Genomic DNA, 18,592 nt, shown 5'->3' with positions numbered 1-18,592 from the left:
TGTTGTTTGTGCCATTGCAATAAGGCTGTGTAAGGTGGTGCTGCTGCCTCCCTGCAGTGGAACTGTATTGCATCTTAGCAAAATAAAACATCTTTTCCAAATATTGCATTATTAGGGGCAAGCAAGTCTAAAGCCTTATGACTGAGAAGGAAATGGGGGTGTTTTTGGTGCAGTATTGATGGTGTTCGCAATTGAGAAGGTACTAGGGAGGTTCTTAGAGCCCTGGTCAGCCTTTGGTATGGACTTTGTGGGCATTTGATACTGGGGCCACTTGGCTGGAAACATGACTGCACTGGAGTGCCACATCCCAGGGATACCCTGAGCAGCAATTGCCATTAATCTGCAAAGCCAGAAAGAGCCATGGAGTAGCAACATAGCAATCTGTGTTCATTCCTCCGGAGGCTGAATGGTTTAGTGCTTCTTCCCCCTCCCACACCTCAGTGACAAAAAGTGTTTCTCTCCCTTGAGAACGTCCCCATAAAAGTGAAGTTTGGACTCTGTGTAAATGTCACTACCTTCCTGGAAGGGTCAGTGTAATAATCTATTCTTTCTAGACCCTGCACTTGTGGTGCATATTGACTAGTCCTGGTAGAGGAAGGGAGCATTCTGAGGACCTGTATTATGCATTCATGCTGTAAGGCTCGTGCAGCCTGCGGCAGGCAAAGGGAAAAGAGCAGTTTGTGATGGAGTCACTAGGTCCACATCTGCAGTATAGAAGAGACCATGTCCTGAAAAAGTGCAGAGGACTTACGCGGCAGGGCAAGAATTTCCTTTTAATACTATGATTGAACGCCTGGAATCCTCAGGTTTCTTTCATATACAGGTGCAGGGATGTCCGGGTGGGGAGGATTTTGTTTTTCTTGATCTTAGCAGTGTGTGATCTATGAGGATGACTTGGGAAGGGTAATGGCAGTTGATAGTTGTGGTTGACCACATGCTGGAATTCAGTCTTGTCCAAAGCGAATTTCAATAGCTTTAAGGCTTTGTGTTTTGTTTCTTGATTACATAAGAGCACAGTTCAGAGGCTTTTGCTTGAGACATGAGACTTAAAAAAGCAGTATCTACCCAGTTGTATGTTTCTGTACTGACCTGCTAGGTATTAACACTAAAGCCTTTTTGTGTGTGTACTAATCAGAATTATGAAAGTGTGTTGTTTTTCCCATTGTCTTCATAATAAAAACCAATGGATTCTGTGCCAGGGCTGGCAAATTATGACTGGTTTGCAAGGCAGCTCTTAGGCAGTAAAGATAGAAGTCAAAGGTTTTGTCTACACTGCCACTTTACAGTGCTGCAACTTTCTTGCTTGGGTGTGAAAAAACACCCCCCTGAGCGCTACAAGTTTCAGTGCTGTAAAGTGCAGTGTAGACAGTGCACCAGTGCTGGGAGCTAGTCCCCTCATGGAGGTGGTGGGTTTTTTAACAGCGCTGGGAGAGCTTTCTCCCAGTGCTGGTGCCATGACTATGTTGCTAGTGAAGACCTACCCTAACTTAGTGGGTCTTGGGACCGGACTGAGGGCTAGTCTACACTGGCAATGCTAAAGTGCTGCTGTGGTCTTGTGTACCTTGTGTGGTCGCAGCGCTGGGAGAGAGCTCTCCCAGCCCTCTAAAAAAACCCACCTCAATGAGGGGTGTAGCTCCCAGTGCTGGGGCACTGTTTACACTGGCGCTTTACAGCACTCTGCTCGGGGGTGTTTTTTTCACACCCCTGAGCAAGAAAGTTGCAGTGCTGTTAATTGCCAGTGTAGACAAGCCCTTAGGAAAAGTGAGTTGTGTTTGCTATGATATCCAAGTGTGTGTAATTACAAAATCATATATAACTGTGACATTTTGCTGCATTTGTTAAATGAATGACTTGAGGCTAAATCCTGCCCTTATGTGTGCCTCCTGTTGAAGTCAATGCAGGACGTCATACAAAGGCAGAGCTCAGCCCGTGGTCTTTAGGCAACTTGCCTGAGCATCAATTAACTGAATTTGGGGTGGGGGTGGGGGTGGGAATGTTTGCAGAGCGTATTTAGAACTTCTTGCATAGGCTGCGATTAAAAAGTAAGGCCTTGAAACTGCATAACCTAATGTTTCAAAAGATGCCAGAAGACTGTGGAGACTGAAGTCCTCTATTTAGCAACAGACCAATGTTCTGAGAGGTAAGCAAGGCTCCAGTATTAACTAGATTAAGACCAGCGATCAATTTCATATAGTCTACTGAAGTCCTGTCAGTTGGCAAGTACTTTGGAAGAAGGTTTTGTAGTGCAGACAGATGAACTATCCAAAAAGATGGGCTTATAATGGAAATTGAGCAAGCTTCATGTAATTACTTAGTGCTAGCATTGCAGGATTTTTCTCTAAGAATGTCAACCATAAAATGAGAGAGACGCACCATATTTTTAAATGTTATTGCAAGAAGTTATTCAGGAGGAGAAAAGAGAGTGTAGCCTTTTCATCATTTAGTCACTTTTAGAATATCTAGGATCCTACATGTAGTATACTGAACTTTCACATAAAAATAGGAAAGAAGTTTACAACTCTTTAAAAGGTGGAGCACAGAACTCTCTGTGAAGGTTATTTACTCAGAAATGCCAGGAACCATTACAGCTTTTTATACTCTGTTTTTCAAGTTAGCAGTACTGATTCATCCAGTAAATTAAAACCCACAAAGCTGTTTTCTGAAGGCACTACCTCTTCTCCTTCTGGCTTGTAGTAGTACATGTTGACTTAAGTACAGTAGTATCTGGATCCCGCCACTGAGATGTGGGCCCTATCTGTTCATTTATGTAGATAATAAAGATGCTTATCCAAGGTTCCAGGTGTCCCAATGTAATTGTACAATAAATAATAATTAAATTGATCCTCAGCAGCATTAAAATCAGTTCCACAGGACCTGAGCCATCCCCTTTACCACCTAACCTCAGCTTCTCCAGAGATCCTATTGAACAGGTGTCTTTTGCAGCGTACCTAGAAAGTCACCAATCTTGGGCTGTCACAGGAAACACCCTGCCAACCATCCCCTCTTTTATAATGAGGGGGTCTAGTTCAAGCACCCTTGAGACCACATGTTTGGCAGTAAGGCACAGGGAGGTAGATCAGGCACTGTACAGACAGACTAATAGAAGAGGATCCCTATGCTGAAGGTCTCCCATCCATCCTTGCTGTCGGTCATCCATGTTTCATGACTGACAGTTCGCACTCAACAGCAGTAATGGTACTGTAACAAACCAAGCTAGTGCAAATGTGCACCACTACCCTGTATTGGATTGGGCTGGAATTGCTCAGCTTTGTGCTTGGTCACTGTTTTGCGAATATATGATCGTGATGAACACCACAGAAACGTCTATAAAAATGAAAATAACAAAGTAGTCGTGAAGTCTTTCCTTCAAGCTCATAGCCTGCACTCCTGAGGCTAGAGGATCTAGGTGAAATTCATAAAGCTGTTTTATGCAGCATAGTGGTGACAGTGAAGTGCCTAGGTGGTCACAGTGTGGTTATGCTATTTAACATTTACAGCTCTTAACCATGTGACCAACCACTTCTCTTCTGCTGTGCCGGAGGCTCCCTCTGCCCCTATTCATTTCTGTCTTCCTGCTTTCTTCCATGTGAACTCTTAATGCACTGAACTTAAATTCTTCCTCTAGACTTGCTTCTACTAAGATAGCTGAGAAATTAGCCAGCTGTAATAGCTCAATAGGGAGCCTGTTGGGGATAGCTGATATGTCTGAGTTGTGTGCTGTATCTTTCTTCCACCCATTGTTCGTTGCTTGAGGATATTTACAATTAAAGATTGTTAGGTGCTATGTTACTATGGTGATAAAGTCCGTATGAAAACCTAAGACATGTAGATAGTTATGGGTGCTACTGTGCTATCTGCTAGGCATTGTCCAAACTGTTTGGAAGAGCTCCTAATCCAAGGTCCCAATCCTGCATACACTTAAGCATGTGCTTAATTTGTATGCGTTTATGCCCATTTTTGCAGATGGGGAACTAAGACAGAGAGAGACATACTTGCCCAATGCGACATAGAAAGTCTGAGGCAAAGCAGGAATTTAAATCAAATCTTCAGTGTCCTGGACTAGCACCCTAACTACTGAATTGTTCTTTTTCTCTTCACATATGCATAGGAAATCTGGTGTGTTTTGGAACAGTGACAAGATACATAAACTTGGGAAACCAACATCACCTTGGATTAAGTGTTATAAACCCTGCTATCCTTATGGGGTTTTGCTTTTTAGCAGTATAATAAACTTACAGCACATTCCCTTGAGAGACAAAATCTGATTAAAGGAGAACTTCAGTGATTAGATATTTATTTTGCTAACTATATTACACTATCAAAGCAATTTTTGTAAACCATTGTCACTGCTTCAGCTCTTCCATTCAAGTGAGGGGCAAAGTTTCTTGTTTCCCCTCCATGTAAACTCTGTGGAGTAGGGACTGTCTCTTTGTTCTGTTTGTACAGCTAGCACAATGGGGTCCTGGTCCATGAGTGAGGCTCGTAGGTGCTACCTCAGTACACACAAATAATAATAATTCCCATCAGGGACTCTTTGATGGTGCAAACTAGGACTCCGGTCCTGCAAGCACCTCCACCTAATCAGATCCTGGCATGGTGATCCACTGAACTCAGTGGGGCTCCCTAGATGTAAGGGTCAGCCCACACAGAGTTGGTTGTAGTACCAGGGCCTAGGATGAAAAGGTTCCACTTTGCCAGTAGAAAGCATTAAGAAAGTGGGAACAAATGAAGTTTCTGTAAGATAAATTCTGAACTTAAACCCCCTTTTAATGACAATTTTGCAGTTGATATAAGAGCCACTCCATCACTTAAAACAATGTTGTTGGTGATTATGGCGATGGCTGCGGGGCCCTATTGTGCTAGGTACTGTGCTTATACAAAACTAAAATGGACCCTGCCCCAACCAGCATGCAAGTTTACCTAACCTTACAGCTTTGAAGCTATCCAGCACTTAATGCAGACTAGGAGTGAAAGAATGGACTTTGACACTAGAAAGCATCTTTAAATTGTAGAGAGATAGCTTCCTATTAGCTTTAGTGTATTTATAGGCAGTCACAGTGGTTCTTGCTGATTTCGTCTTGTTCGTTAGATGGAGTGTTTCTGTTAAGGATCACACTAATAACAGCAAAGCAAATCCTCCTGTGCTGTGGATTGGAAAGATGAGTCTGAGGCAAGAAGGATTTAATCAGCAACAAACAAGAATGAGACCTGGTAACGCCTTGAACACCTTGAATGGGTGATCTGTGTGACGTTACCGTGATCGCTCACGCCTTCTGACGTGCCCGGACACCACGGTGAGGAACATCGCGGAGAGTGCTCTGCAGGATGCTGTCAAGAAGCAAATCGCAAGGACCCCCTCCAAACAAGATGTCGCACCTACCTGAGCGGCTCGCTGGAAAGTGAATTTGGAAGAGATGGGGAGACTTTGCTTTGCTCTGGACTCATGCCCGCAACGCTATGTGATGACTGGAGAAGTGCATCAGCTGCCACTGGATGTGCGTGCAAGTGGGAAGCCAGCAACCACTTCTTCCCTGATTTGCCGACTGGAGGTTCATCCACAAGACCTGGCTCAACTGCATCCCATTGAACAGAGCTGTTCACCACGGGAATCAGAACAAGCGATGCAGGAAGTGCAGCTATGCCAACGAGACGCTACCCCACGTACTGTGTAGCTGCAAGCCCCATGCGAGATTGGCGACTGCGACACAACGCCATCCAAGATCACCTGGCCAGAGCCATTCCGCAACCTGTGGGGAAGGTTGCTGTAAACTCCGCCATCCCTGGAACTGACAGCCAACTGCGACCAGACATTGTCCTCACCAATGGGGACTGGAACAAGATCATCATGGTGGACATCACAGCGCTATTCAAGAACAGGACCCCAGCCTTCCACGATGCCCGAGCTCGAAAGGTAAAGAAGTATGCCCCTCTGGCCGAAACCTTGAGAGCTAAGGGTTAACAGGTCCAGACATGTGCGCTGATCGTCGGAGCCTTACACTCATGGGACCCCAGTAAGAGTGAGTGCTGAGAGAATGCGGAATTGGTCAACACTACGCCCAGCTGATGCGGCAACTCATGGTGTTGGATGCCATCAGGTGGTTGAGGGACATCTCCATAGAACACGTCACTGGACATCAGCAATACCAGGAGGAATGAGCTGGAGTGCTGATGAGAAACACAGTCAGGAAAGGTTTCAGAGTAGCAGCCGTGTTAGTCTGTATTCGCAAAAAGAAAAGGAGTACTTTTGGCACCTTAGAGACTAACCAATTTATTTGAGCATAAGCTTTCGTGAGCTACAGCTCGCTTCATCGGATGCATTCAGGAAAGTAACAAATACTGTCCTCATGGATTGTATTTTCTAAATGGACAACCAACCTAATTCTCAATTACTGAGGGACAAACTCCCCTCATTGAGATGTGCTTTCCATTACCAAATCTCTATACAACTTTTCATGAGTAGTGTATCTGAGTATTCGGATTCTAATATCTAAACTGTATTATTCAGTCTATTCAGCTAAATTTGGGTTATTGCTGATTATGTATTCTCTGTATCATATGACTTTTAAAAACTAACTTTGTGTTTGTGGATACTCTATGCACTATACCTAGATGTATAGACATTCTTTTCCCAACCTGTGTATTATATAATTTTTTCAACATTCGCTTTAATAAAATTTTTAATTTGTGTGTATGCTTAAATGTTTCAAGGATTGGGGCCCAATTCAAAACCTCCCCTGCTTCGCAGATTCCAAAAGGAAACAGCCAGCAAAGCCCTCTTGAAAAGCCTGCTGGAAAAGATTGGGTTTGCAGTATGCCCTGAAGGTCAACCAGCTCAAGCTATTTCAGACCAAAGGTGTGGGGTAGATTCCAAAGATGAGGAAGATACAAGGAGTCCTCATGGAGAACCTTCCTGGCTGCTCTCAGTTACATCCAAAGTTGCTCTAGTTTGATCGCTGCCAATGTGTTAAGTTGCATCACTGCATCTGCAAGAGGTGTTTCAAACAGGTGAGTCCCAGGCCATTTATGGCTCTATTGATCAAAACCAACACCTTTAAACTTCACATGGGACCACTGGGTAGCCAATGCAGGTCACAAAACATTGGTGTCATGTTTTAATGGTGAAGGACTCTATTTAACAAACAAGCTGCCACTCTCTGCACTAGCTTCAGGATTTAAAATATTGATCCATGTAGAGCACTTGCAGTAGCAGGTAGATTTGTGGGGTTTTCTTAAATCAATAAGGAACAGGGCAGAGGAGGCCTCCTAATAAATTGCTCCAGCAGAGGTTAATACTTGTATAGTGCAGTGCAAACACTCATCCTTACAACACCCTCTGGGAGGAGGAGAATACTAATTCATCTACCTTACAGATAGGGGAAACAGAGACATGCAGGTTAACATGACTTGCAGGGCCACAGTAAATTATGGGCAAAATCTGGATTGGAACTCAAGAGTTCCTGGCTCCCAGTCCAATGCTTAGTCCACTGGTCTGTGTACACTCTGATAAGAAAAAGGTCTTTCTATTTCCTGAGTAGTGTCTAAACACAGCACTGATCTGAAAACAGGAAAATGCTTTGCAAGAATTCATGTACCTGGTAACAAAATTATTAGTTGGAACTTTATTGAATGCTTAATATAATTAAGGGGCTTGTCTGCTTGTCCTTATTTCATTACTTATTTTAATACAAAATCTGCTTCAGTCCCTGAGTTTGCATCCACTTATTTCACTTAATGCAGTGCTCAAGCATTGAAGGCATGACCTGCTTAACAGTCCCCACTGAGTATTCATTGCTGGAGATTGTGGCATGTTGCAGAAAAACAGACTGAAACTTTCCACCGCAAAATAAATCTGGGGAAAAGCTCTGTAAAGAGCATTCACCTCAGAACCCCCTAACTTTGAGATGATTCAAAATTCAGCTGTTGGGGACGCTTCTCAGTGCTTCCAGTTTTCCTAGGACGAAGATGGGCGCACAATGAAATGTTAAGAGCTAGATATTGAGCCCCTTACTTGTGTAAATGAGCAATTATTTACCTGAGTGGTCCCACTGAAGGGAATTGACCTGCTGGGCGACCCTGGGCAAGTCATTTCCTTTCTCTGTGCCTCAGTTTCTCAATATTTAAAATGGGGGGTAAATAATACTGCCCTCCTTTGCAAAGCGCTTTGAGATCAACTGTTGAGAAGTGCTATATAAGAGTGAAGTGTTATCAAATGCTTGACAGCGTGAATAAGGGGGCTTCCAATCTGGTCCTCTCAAATTATCCTTCATTATAGCCTTGGCTGGGCTCATAGCAGTTTTTGACCCATTCTGTGTCTTCTGGGATTACACCATTTACCATTCTTAATTTTCCCCAACAATTATGCTTGGTCTAGCAATGCTGAGTTCGGGTTTCCTTTCTAGTTGAGTTTTGGTTTTAAGTTTTGGGAGTCGTGCACATAGACTAGGTTGTTGGGATGCTGACAGCTTCTTTAGAATAAAGTCACTGTGTACTGGGGCAGACATTAAGTATGAATGTCAAGGTCTTTGCAAATATAGAAAGTGGGAGGTAAAAAGAGAAGCACAATCAAATGTTGAGCCTAGCAACCAGGACATGATTTTTAAATAAAGCTTTTGCATCTACAATAAATAAACAAATATACTTATGTAATCATATGTACAGAGAGGTACGGGGGGTGCTACTGCACCCCCTGGCTTCAAGTGGTTTCCAATTATATACAGGGTTTACAGTTCAGTTCAATGTCTCTCAGCATCCTCACTATACAAATTGTTCCAGCCCCCCTGTATGTAGTTACATAGGGCTTCCCATCAGTTCTTGTCATAACTGCTTACTAGCTGCTTTGTGGTCCTTCTGGCACTGATGGGAATTCTTGCACATCATGGGAAAGATCCATTTCTGTTGCGATCACGTGTTTCTGCTGCCTGTAATTCTTAGGTGAGGGTGGAGAGAGTAGACGCTACTTTTAGCTACCTTTAGACCTTTCTGATTCTGGACTGCTTTCTCTTTCCTAATGAAGAACAAATTGATTGTGAAACCCTTTTATTTTGATTTTACAAGAGGCCGATGCAATAAAAGCTGTGTATCTTGTCATGAGAACTAAAATTTTGCAGCTGGTACCTCAAAGTAATTTTAACCAATATGGAGTCTTGGTGGACACGATAGCTGTAACTTTTACTTTGGAAACTCTGATCTGGCTGCCTATTCATAATCCAGTACTGCAAGGGTTTGGCTTTGTTTGCGTAGCTGTTTAAGGTTGTTGCTGTTTTTTTCCTTTTCCCAGATGTGGGAGTATGAGACACTCTGGGAATACTAGAAAGTATTTCCTTTATGTGCAGCAGGCTATTTTCAGCTGTCTTCCCAGGAAATAAACATCACAGGGAGAGATGATGCAAGGAAACCTCATGCGGAGGAAAATCAGCTGATCAGAGCATAGTGTTAATATACTGAAGTACTTACTGGAGCTGACCTGCAGAGAAGTCCGGAGATTTGCTGTGCTAGATAGTGTTGTGTTTAAAGTCATGCTGGTAACATTTGCCCTGAGCGGTTAAAGCTGATTATGTGGATACTAACTCGTGCTGTGTATGAAAAGGTTACACACTTATTCCAGGAGGTACTTGCACTTAAATGGTAGAGGCTGCATACGTGTCGGAGGTTACTGAATTGCAGGATGGAAGGGCAGTTCGTGTGTGTGAACAGGACAAGATGGCAGAGGAGGTAGCTAGTGGCTGGAGGAGAATGGCCAGGTATCCGAGAAGGTTGGAGAAATTGCATAACAAGAGATGTCACTCAGTGTAGGAATCATAATGCTCTCCTGTCAGTCATGAGGGCTGTGGTAGTTAGTACACATACTCACGTAAAACCCTAGACCGTATATTTTTAGAAGCAAGCTGCACAAAATAATCATAGAATCGGATAACCTTTTCATATTGTGTAATCTATTGTCTGTAAGTAGTTAACTTCGTTTTATCATGTATATGGAATAAACAAGATGTAACTAGATGTTTGGCATGGTGCAGTGTGGGCTATTCCTGGTTCTAATGCAGACTTCCTGTGTGACCTTGGGCAAGTCACTCAATCACTCAGTGCTTTGGTTTCCCCATCTGTGAAACAGAGATAATGCCTCCTTTCTCACACCCATTACCTGTATTGTATGTTTAGATTTGTAAGATTCAGGCAGGGAAAGTTTCTTACAGTCCCTGTACGATGGGGCCCTGATCCCAGTCTAAGTGCTACTGTAATATAAATGATCAAAGCATAACATTGTGTTCTTTATGTTTAACTCTAACAGCACGAAAGCACAGATTAGGCAGCAAGTGCTCATGTTCTTTGCACTGCCACCTGTTCGCTTCAAGATGCAATTCAGAGTTTTGGCTACAGTCCTACGGCCCTGAATAAAAAGGGACCCCAGTAGCCAAGATTGCCTTTTGCCTAGCACCCTGTTGTAGCAATTAAGGTCTGAAATTCTTTGATGGCTGGTTAGTTGCCAGGAGCAGTGAGAGGGCTTTCTCTGCCCTCTTTGCAGCCTGCCAGAATTCTAAGGGCATTGCCGAGCATATAAACTCTGGTTTTAGGGGTGTGGGTTTTTTTTAATATTTAGTCTCACCAGCATCTGGTTACATAATGTGGATGTGGGTGACACACTGCAAAAATGGTGGTTACGAAGCTCTGCCTTTTTTGAGTGGCTTTACATATAATTTTGTGTCTCCAATTTTCCCCCCTGTAATAGCACCTAGCAGTTAAGACACTCTATAAAAAGAAAGCCAGCAAAGAAGATTGTATGACTAAAGCATCTGTCCCATTATTTATGTAAATAGGGAAGGATGACTTTCTTTGGTGAAAGCAGAAACCTACTACTGTGCTTACATAATTTTTCATTTCAAAGGGAATTCATTAATCACTTCGGTTTCTGCTCTTGGATGATAAATTCTTTAAGATGGGGGTGTAGACAGGCTGAGTCAAGTTCTCCTCTCACGCCATGGATTTCAGCGGAGTCACTTGTGATTTACACTACCATAAGTGAAGATAGAATCTGGTTTGTTGTGCCAGTGTTGGATCCAGGCATTCAGGAGCAGAGGGAAGGACTTGAGGTACATGTCAGATCCATGCCCAGAATGCAATTCCAACCCCAAACTATTTTAAAGTCTGTACTCTGGGACCGGACAAAGGTTTTGTTGTGAAGGGTTTTCCCTGCCCAGGGCCCCAGTCCCTTCCCCCTCCACCACCTCTGTGTTCAGGCAAGCACATGGGCAGCACGCACAGTTCATGCTGTCCATTGAGGAAGATGTGCTAAAGCCTTGTGCTCCAAAGCTCTATTTGCAGAGCAGATAGCTAATGTCAGGCCCAGGTTCTGTACACAAAGTGAGCAAAGTGCTGATAACAACCAAGCTGCTTGTTCAGTCAGTCTTTTGTGTCAGTTTTTCTGTAAATGTAGCTCAGCCTCCATCCATGCAACAGAATTTCAGCTGCTGTGTGTGTGCCTAGCTTCCTAAGCAGCTTCGGTGTTTTATTCTACAGCCAAGGTCAAAATCAAGTGGATTAAAATGTCTGGAGGCAAAGCTGTTTCTCAGAATACCTGTTACTGTAAAATGCATGGATTGCCAATGGTTTAGGATAAGCTCTTTCTGTTTGTGATAGGAAGGAGCAAGAATCAAGAAGACGAAGGAAAACACACTTGACTGATATTGTTACTCATAGTTTAAGGCTCTAAAGTTCTCAGATTTCACAGGGGGGCTGTTTGCATGGGGGAGAATTATTAATGGTAAAGGGAGGAAGAATCTTGCAGTCTATCCAGCAAATACAAACAATAATGGGGAAACTGGAATTAAAGTACCCTCTATGTTTCCAAATAGTCCTGGATGTTCTGATCATCTTTACAGTAAGGCCTAGTCTATCCTTAAAAGTTTTGCTGTCAAAACCCCTATAGGGTAGATAGATGCAGCTTATACAGGCAAAAATAAATGCTTTTGCCCTGATAGTTTATATCAATTCAGCAAGCAAAATTAGCTCTACCACCAAAAGCACATGTTATGACCAGCTTTTCTCAAATGCGGTCACCAGGGGATTTTTCTGTGGCCTGGGTGGAGATTGGGTGGAGGGTCGCAAAGCAGTTGCTCCTGGCTGCCTTGGTGTTTGCTAGCACTGCCAGCAAGGGATCAGCGCTCTTCACCACAGAGCCTCTTGGGGGCTCCGGACAGCGCCTCTGCAGACATGTGGGGCCAGTGTGCCAGCGTGCTCAGGGGGCTGCAGGCTTCAGCCTGGGGCAGTGGGGCTTAGGGTTGGAAAAATTGTCAGAGCAGCCACCAGCAGGGGTTGGTGGCCGCACTCTGAGGCCACCAAAAAGAGTTGTTCAGCAAATCCCTTGCTAGGTAGGGGCTTGCGTAACAGGGGGCAAGAAGTGGCACAGGCCCACCTCCAATCAGCAGGGGCACAGAACTCCTGCGGTGCTGGGTCAGGGAGAGCGAGCTCCACTGGCCCCCGGGGCGGGACGGGGAGAGATGAGTAAGGTCCACTGACTTCGGGGGGAACCAGCCTCTTGAGCCGCGGACAGCACAGAGATTGCCCCTCCAAAAGCGACCAAACTTTTATTCTTGTGCACGCCCCTAACACTAGGGCATTTGCCTGCATAGAAATGTCAGAGAAAATCACCCCTAACCAGCCTGGCTATAGCAGCAAAAGTTCTTAGTGTGTAGACCTGGCATTAGACTTTACTCTGGTGCGTATGAGTTTTTCCAGCAAGTTCCTTGTAACTCTATCAGGCACTGCTTGGCCTGTGAGTAAGATGAGGGGCAGTTTTTTGCTTCCTTCTCATGGACAACACCTAAATTGCAATTTCACCATAAGATCCACTGAATTAAATGGTATTCTCCAAAGGGAATCTCATAGCATGTTATCACTTCAAGAAATGCTAAGACGCTTGTGTAAACAAAGAAAATGCTTCCTTCCATTGAGTTGAGCTGTGGAAGATCTCTCCTATTTAAGTTGTAGAAAACTGAACTTTTCATTTTACATCCTAGCTAACGCCTATAATAATATCTTATAGCACACTTCTTCAGTAGATCACAAAGCACTTCACAAAAGAAGTATCCTACTGAGGCACACAGGGGCAAAGAGTTTTGACCAAGGCCACTCAGCCAGGGCAGTGGAAGAGATGAGAATAATACCCAGCTCTTTTGAGTTTTAGTTTGGAGCTCTATCCACTTGGCCACACTGCCTCTGTTGATCATTACTGGCAAGGGTTAATTCTGGAGCAGAGAGCTTCAGCATGATTGCAGGAAGCAGCAGCATGCATGTAAGGTGAGGTGCAACACACTAGTTCAGGGGGTCTCACACTCAATTTACCTTAGAGCCAGTGCCAGTCCTCAAATCCCCCCAGCAGGCCAGTAATGTCACTGACAATGGTGGTCCGAAAAGAAAATGTTTGTTTTGTTTTTTATTTTGAATTTCTTAGCAATAATAAAACTGTCATACAACTTTATACAATTCTTTGCCTGCCAGAGAGTTTTTAGTGTTTGCCAGACACCTGGCAACACTTCAGTTCTGTCAGTTTGTTGATGTTTGGCCTCAGTGACAAAGCCGTTGAAACCTTCAGGATTATGGCAAGGTGTGCATCAGATAGTTGTGGGCCGGTATTTTGACTTGGGGTGGGGGAGTGACACTGCCTCCACGGCTTACTCTGCCTGGCAACTAATGATGCTGCCTCCATGGCTGATTCTGCCCAATGATTAGTGATGATATTTCTGTCCCTCTCCCCCAGCCAATGGGAGCTGCAGGGGGTGGTGCCTGCAGAAGACAGAGCCGGCAGCGTGGCTATATGGGCTTCTCCTCTATGGGCTGCAGTGGGGAGGCCGCTTACGTAGCAGTACAGTAAACTCCTCACTTAACGTTGTAGTTCTGTTCCTGAAAAATGTGACTTTAAGTGAAACGATGTTAAGCGAATCCAATTTCCCCATAAGAATGGATGTAAATGGGGGGGGTTAGGTTCCAGGGAAATTTTTTTTTTTGCCGTACAGTACTGTACTATAGTTGGGAGGTGCCCCCGCCTTACCCCACACAGGCACAGCCCACTGGCACTGGAGACCATGAGGCAGGCAAGGAGGCTGAAGGTGCTGTAGGCTAGGAGAAGCACGTTGCACAGCTGCAGCTTCCCCTACTCTGCAAGCACCAGGGGCAGGGCACTGAACCCTCAGCCTGCCCACTCCACCCCTTCCCCCAAGCCCCCACCCTTGACCCGTCTCTTCTACCCTCCCTCCCTCCCCCTTCACTCCGCACGCCACATCCTTGCTTCTCCCCTGCCTCGCCTTGCGATGTTTAGGGGGCATTGGAGGGAGGGGGAGCCTGTGCACCGAGTCCTCACTCCTCCCCCCTCCCTCCTGAATGCTGCAAGCCAGCTGATTGCCATGGGCAGGAGGCAGGGGAAGGAGGGGGAAAGTGCTGATCCACAGGATCTGCCAGCGGGTGGGAGGTGCTGTGGGGGGCGGGGGCGGCGTAGGGGAGCTGATCGGGGGCTGCCAGCTGTGGACAAAGTAGACAGCCAAACGACATTATAGCAAAGCATTGCACAACTTTAAATGGAGCATGTTCTGTAATTGAGGAGGGACGTAAGATCGAAACAACATTAAGCGAGAGGATGTTAAGTGAGGAGTTACTGTAGAACCTCTCTGAGCCACAAACTTGCATATTGTCCTAACCTGCAGCCTTGCCCCACATCTCAGCACAGATGTAATAGCAGAATGGTGTTGTAAGCTTACTGGAAAAGTTATGCGTGTTACTGAAGCTTTACACAATATGTACTATGGGAAAAAAAACATTTGCTAGCATGCAGTGAACTGTTAGGATAAATCATTGTAAACAACATTTGTCAAAATAAATGAACCAGCTACATCTTGCAATCAACTATCCTTGTTTTTCAATCATGTTTGTTTGTTTATTTTAATTTCCAGAGGGTTTCCCAATCAGTAGTGTGAGTTAGCATTGTTCATTGCTCAATGTATACACAGTAGTTGCTAGTCCTTGGGGTGGGGTGTGCATGAGCAGGTTTCAGGGGGTCTGCCGAGCAGGTACTGCATTAGGCTTTCTGGGGCTCATGACCGAAAGCTGAAGCCCCACCACGTGTAGCTCAGGGCCCCAAGCCCTGCCCCCTTGGGGCTGAAGTTGAAGCCTGAGCAACTTAGCTTCACAGGGCCCTCTGTGACATGGGGCCCCGGGCAGTTGCCCTGCTTGCTACCCACTAATGTTGGTCCTGGCTTTTGTATGCAGAAAACCTGTTGTTGTGGCATAAGTGGGACGTGGAGTTTTTATAGCATGTTGGGGTGGGGGCTCAGAAAGGAAAATGTTGAGAACCCCACCCCCGAACTTACGGTATGCCTGCACTGCACACTAAGCCCAGGCTCTGATTCAGGTTCAGCCCAAGCCCTCCTTTCATCCGCACACACGAATCAGTCTAACTCATGTCAGCAAGCACTCAGGACCTGGGTCATAGGACCCTGCTAGGGCTTCGGGCTCTCACCCACCCCTCGAACGTTTTGCACGGTGGATGCAGCTCAAGCTGTAGACCCAAGTCAGAATGTCTGTGTAGTGCAGTACTGACGCACATTAGCATGGCTGTGATACCATGGTCCAGCAATTGTAAACCCAGGTGTCCAATACAGTGAGGATGCTTGAGCACAGGCTTGGAAACACGGTCCATAAGCCTGGACCCCACTGACCTGGATTTACGATGCCGTGTGTAGACACCCTTAAGGGCTTGTCTACTCAGGGACATTCAGGAAAGAAATGGACACTTTTAGTTAATTTGGAATTAAAAGTGCATTAGTTACACCCCATTAATCCCTGGGTGGACACTCTTTCAGAATTTAAGTGGCCTTATTTCGGTTTTGTTCACTAGTGAATTAAACTAAACTGAGATAAGATCACTTAAATTCTGAATGAGTGTGTCCACTCAGGGATTTCATGCAGTTTAACAAATCCACTTTAAATTCACACCATAAATTAATTCACATTAATTTTCCTTTGTCCCCAAGTAAACGAGTCCTCTCTATACCATTTGCTAACAGGAAGAAACCATTAGTCAAGAAAAGGAAGGCGAAGAAGACTAAATTGGGTTTTGTCAGCATGTAGATAATGGTGGGGAAATTAAGAGTTGAACAAGAGCAGCAACCATAGCACATGGTGTTACAGTTGAGAAAACAACAGACAAACTGAAATAAAACTAAATGCTTTCATTACACTTTTTTGTTTTGATTCTATCAGGTGGCAACCGTTTGTGTCAAGGACAAGATTTTCTTGACCCTTGTGAGTAGAGGCTAATGCACAGGCTTGGAATTCATGGTTTGTTTCTTTTTAAATTGTTAGTAAAGGTAATATGTAAATTACACCTGAGCTTCCCATATCAGAGTCAGTGACCCATCCAATTTGACCACAGAGCTTGTCCTTTTGCCCCCCTCTCCTGCCCCCTGTCTTGTTCTCAAATATTAGCTAGTTTTTCAGGGCAATTAACTTGGAAGTCTGAGATTCCTCCACCTTCCACTTCTCAGAAGAGAGCGTATGAACTGCTTTTAAAACGACTGACTGAAGGAGAGAAGGCTTTGTCACATCACTTTTGGCACAAGTCCCCTACAATTGCTATTTTTTACCTTCTCTAGCTAGGCTTTCTTGATGGAAGAATCCCCCAAGGACATAAATCTAGAGCCTTCTTTGTAATAGGGCTAGTGACCCACTAAAAACTGGAATTACCCCACTCCATTCAAGAAAACTAAATTCTCTTGCACAGTAAGATCAGGTGACCTGGACAAACAGGAACATAGAACATGGGACTAAGAACTGATCAGTTGCTATTGATTTGGGCGTTTTGCTGACCTTCAGAATCCTCCTGCCACTGGTAACTTATGCAAGCATTGAGTAGAAAATGATTCACTAAATCTTTTTGAGACAAGAAAGCATTAGTGCTCCTGAATCTCTTTTAAAATCCTCCTCTTTTATCTCATGCCAAAAATTCCCCTCTCCTGGTATTGACATAAACACAGTTGTAACTCTTTCTTGCAGTGGGAGAAGGGAGGGGAAAGAACTTCACTTGTTATATAACGGTGGTGTTTCGATATGACCTTCTTTTGCTTACACCGTATTCTGTTTGCATTGTGCCATACAGGTGCGGGGGTACAGTTGGTGCCATTGTTACATGTCCCTTAGAAGTAATAAAGACCAGGCTCCAGTCTTCAAGGCTAGCTTTCCGGACTGTCTACTATCCTCAAGTCCAGCTGGGGACGATCAGTGGGGAAGGAATGGTCAGGCCGACATCTGTATCACCCGGACTTCTCCGGGTTCTAAAGTGAGTACAGCTCTTGTCATTCGTAGCCCTCTGTGCAACCAGTGGACTTGACTCTGATTTCATTGGCACTGGTTTTACACTTGAATGGTGTCCTTCTGGACTCTCACTGGTGTGAGATGGGAATTGGGCCTTATGTATTCAGCATCAACTGAAAAGTTGAATTAACCTTTAAAAATACATCTTGTGGAAGCACCTTTGAATTTTCAAAGGAACTTATTTAAAACTGCACTGAGAAGCTTTCCAAAGAGTATTGGTTTGGATAAGTGTCTGGAGGTAGTATTTTTAAATAGACTTATTGGCTCTAAGCTTTCTGGTAAGTATAAAGCCCCAAGGATCAAGAGACGGTAGTATTCTCTTGACAGGTGATATGTATGTCTGCTTGCAGGAGAAGTTTTAAAAATATGCCTTTCCTCCATAGCATTTCCTATAGCTCAGAACATGTGGATTCTCACCCTGTTCATCCTTTTGGATTTCTCATGTTTCTCAGTCTTTTGCACTGGAGCAGTGTGATGGGCAAGTCCTGCTGGCTAGGCCCCTGTCTTAGCAGTGTGACTGAAAGACTGAGTGAGCCACTGAGGCAGAACTCCTCCCTCTCATCTCTGGAGCTGATGACGATCCTAGTTCAGAGTCGGAGCAGCATGGGAGAAAAACTTTTCGTTGCTGCTGTCTGTGCTGTGTACCTGTTCTGGGGACCATGGACTCCAAGACTGTCACTCTAACTGGGGTCTACCCCTCCACCTGTTTCAGGGAGCCTGGTCCCTTTTGTTTCGATGGGCTGTACCCACCTTTCTAAGGTTTTGTGGGCCCCCCTCCCGCCTGTGTGGGTGGGTGTTCAGTTGCTTTGATGGGCAGAATCCACAAACACCAGTCATCAAATAGTGTGGGGCTTGGCCTAAAATTCACTTTAAAAAAAAAAAGAGAGAGAGCCAAAAGCCCATCAAGTGATGAAGAAGGGAAGAGTGTAAAGGCCATAGCGTGTGGTGTCTTGCATTGCTCGACTGGCACTGTGTTTTAGAGTATTAGACTGTAGTTTAATAATATTGGAATGGTCCAAACTAACCTCTGACACACTCTGTGCTGGAGGGTGAAGGGGTGTGTAACATGCCACTGCTCTGGGTTTGCAGGGCAGTAGCGCAGTGGTGTACAGTTGGGATTGCTTTTCAGAGCAATCTATCCATGTCTTTCTTTTAAGGCTTAGATTCTGCCAAAAACTGCACAATTGGCAGCTTCAAGACTGAGCTTTTCCAGTGGCGATCTGGCTGCCAGGTTTCC

The 18,592-nt window shown here is 44.7% G+C and overlaps 1 protein-coding gene across 3 annotated transcripts in view; it reads left to right on the top strand.

The window, feature by feature from the left end:
* The window catches only part of SLC25A33 (solute carrier family 25 member 33), a 35,866-nt gene that overhangs the window by 1,384 nt on the left and 15,890 nt on the right, over window positions 1–18,592 (top strand). The window contains exons 2-4 of one of the 3 annotated variants that reach the window (XM_084651656.1): window positions 6,709–7,005; window positions 16,246–16,287; window positions 17,141–17,320. In XM_084651656.1, the coding sequence (XP_084507782.1) occupies window positions 17,274–17,320 (47 nt within the window). In that variant the 5' untranslated portion in view covers window positions 6,709–7,005; window positions 16,246–16,287; window positions 17,141–17,273. The remainder of the gene's footprint in view (window positions 1–6,708; window positions 7,006–16,245; window positions 16,288–17,140; window positions 17,321–18,592) is intronic. The other 2 variants (XM_084651657.1, XM_084651655.1) reach the window with 2 other exon arrangements.

The sequence above is a fragment of the Lepidochelys olivacea genome (assembly GCF_965140295.1).
Source record: "Lepidochelys olivacea isolate rLepOli2 genome assembly, chromosome: 18".
In the NCBI taxonomy this organism is placed as follows: Eukaryota; Metazoa; Chordata; order Testudines; family Cheloniidae; genus Lepidochelys; species Lepidochelys olivacea.
Note: the sequence above shows the minus strand (reverse complement) of the source record. Positions and strands in the feature narration are given on the sequence as shown.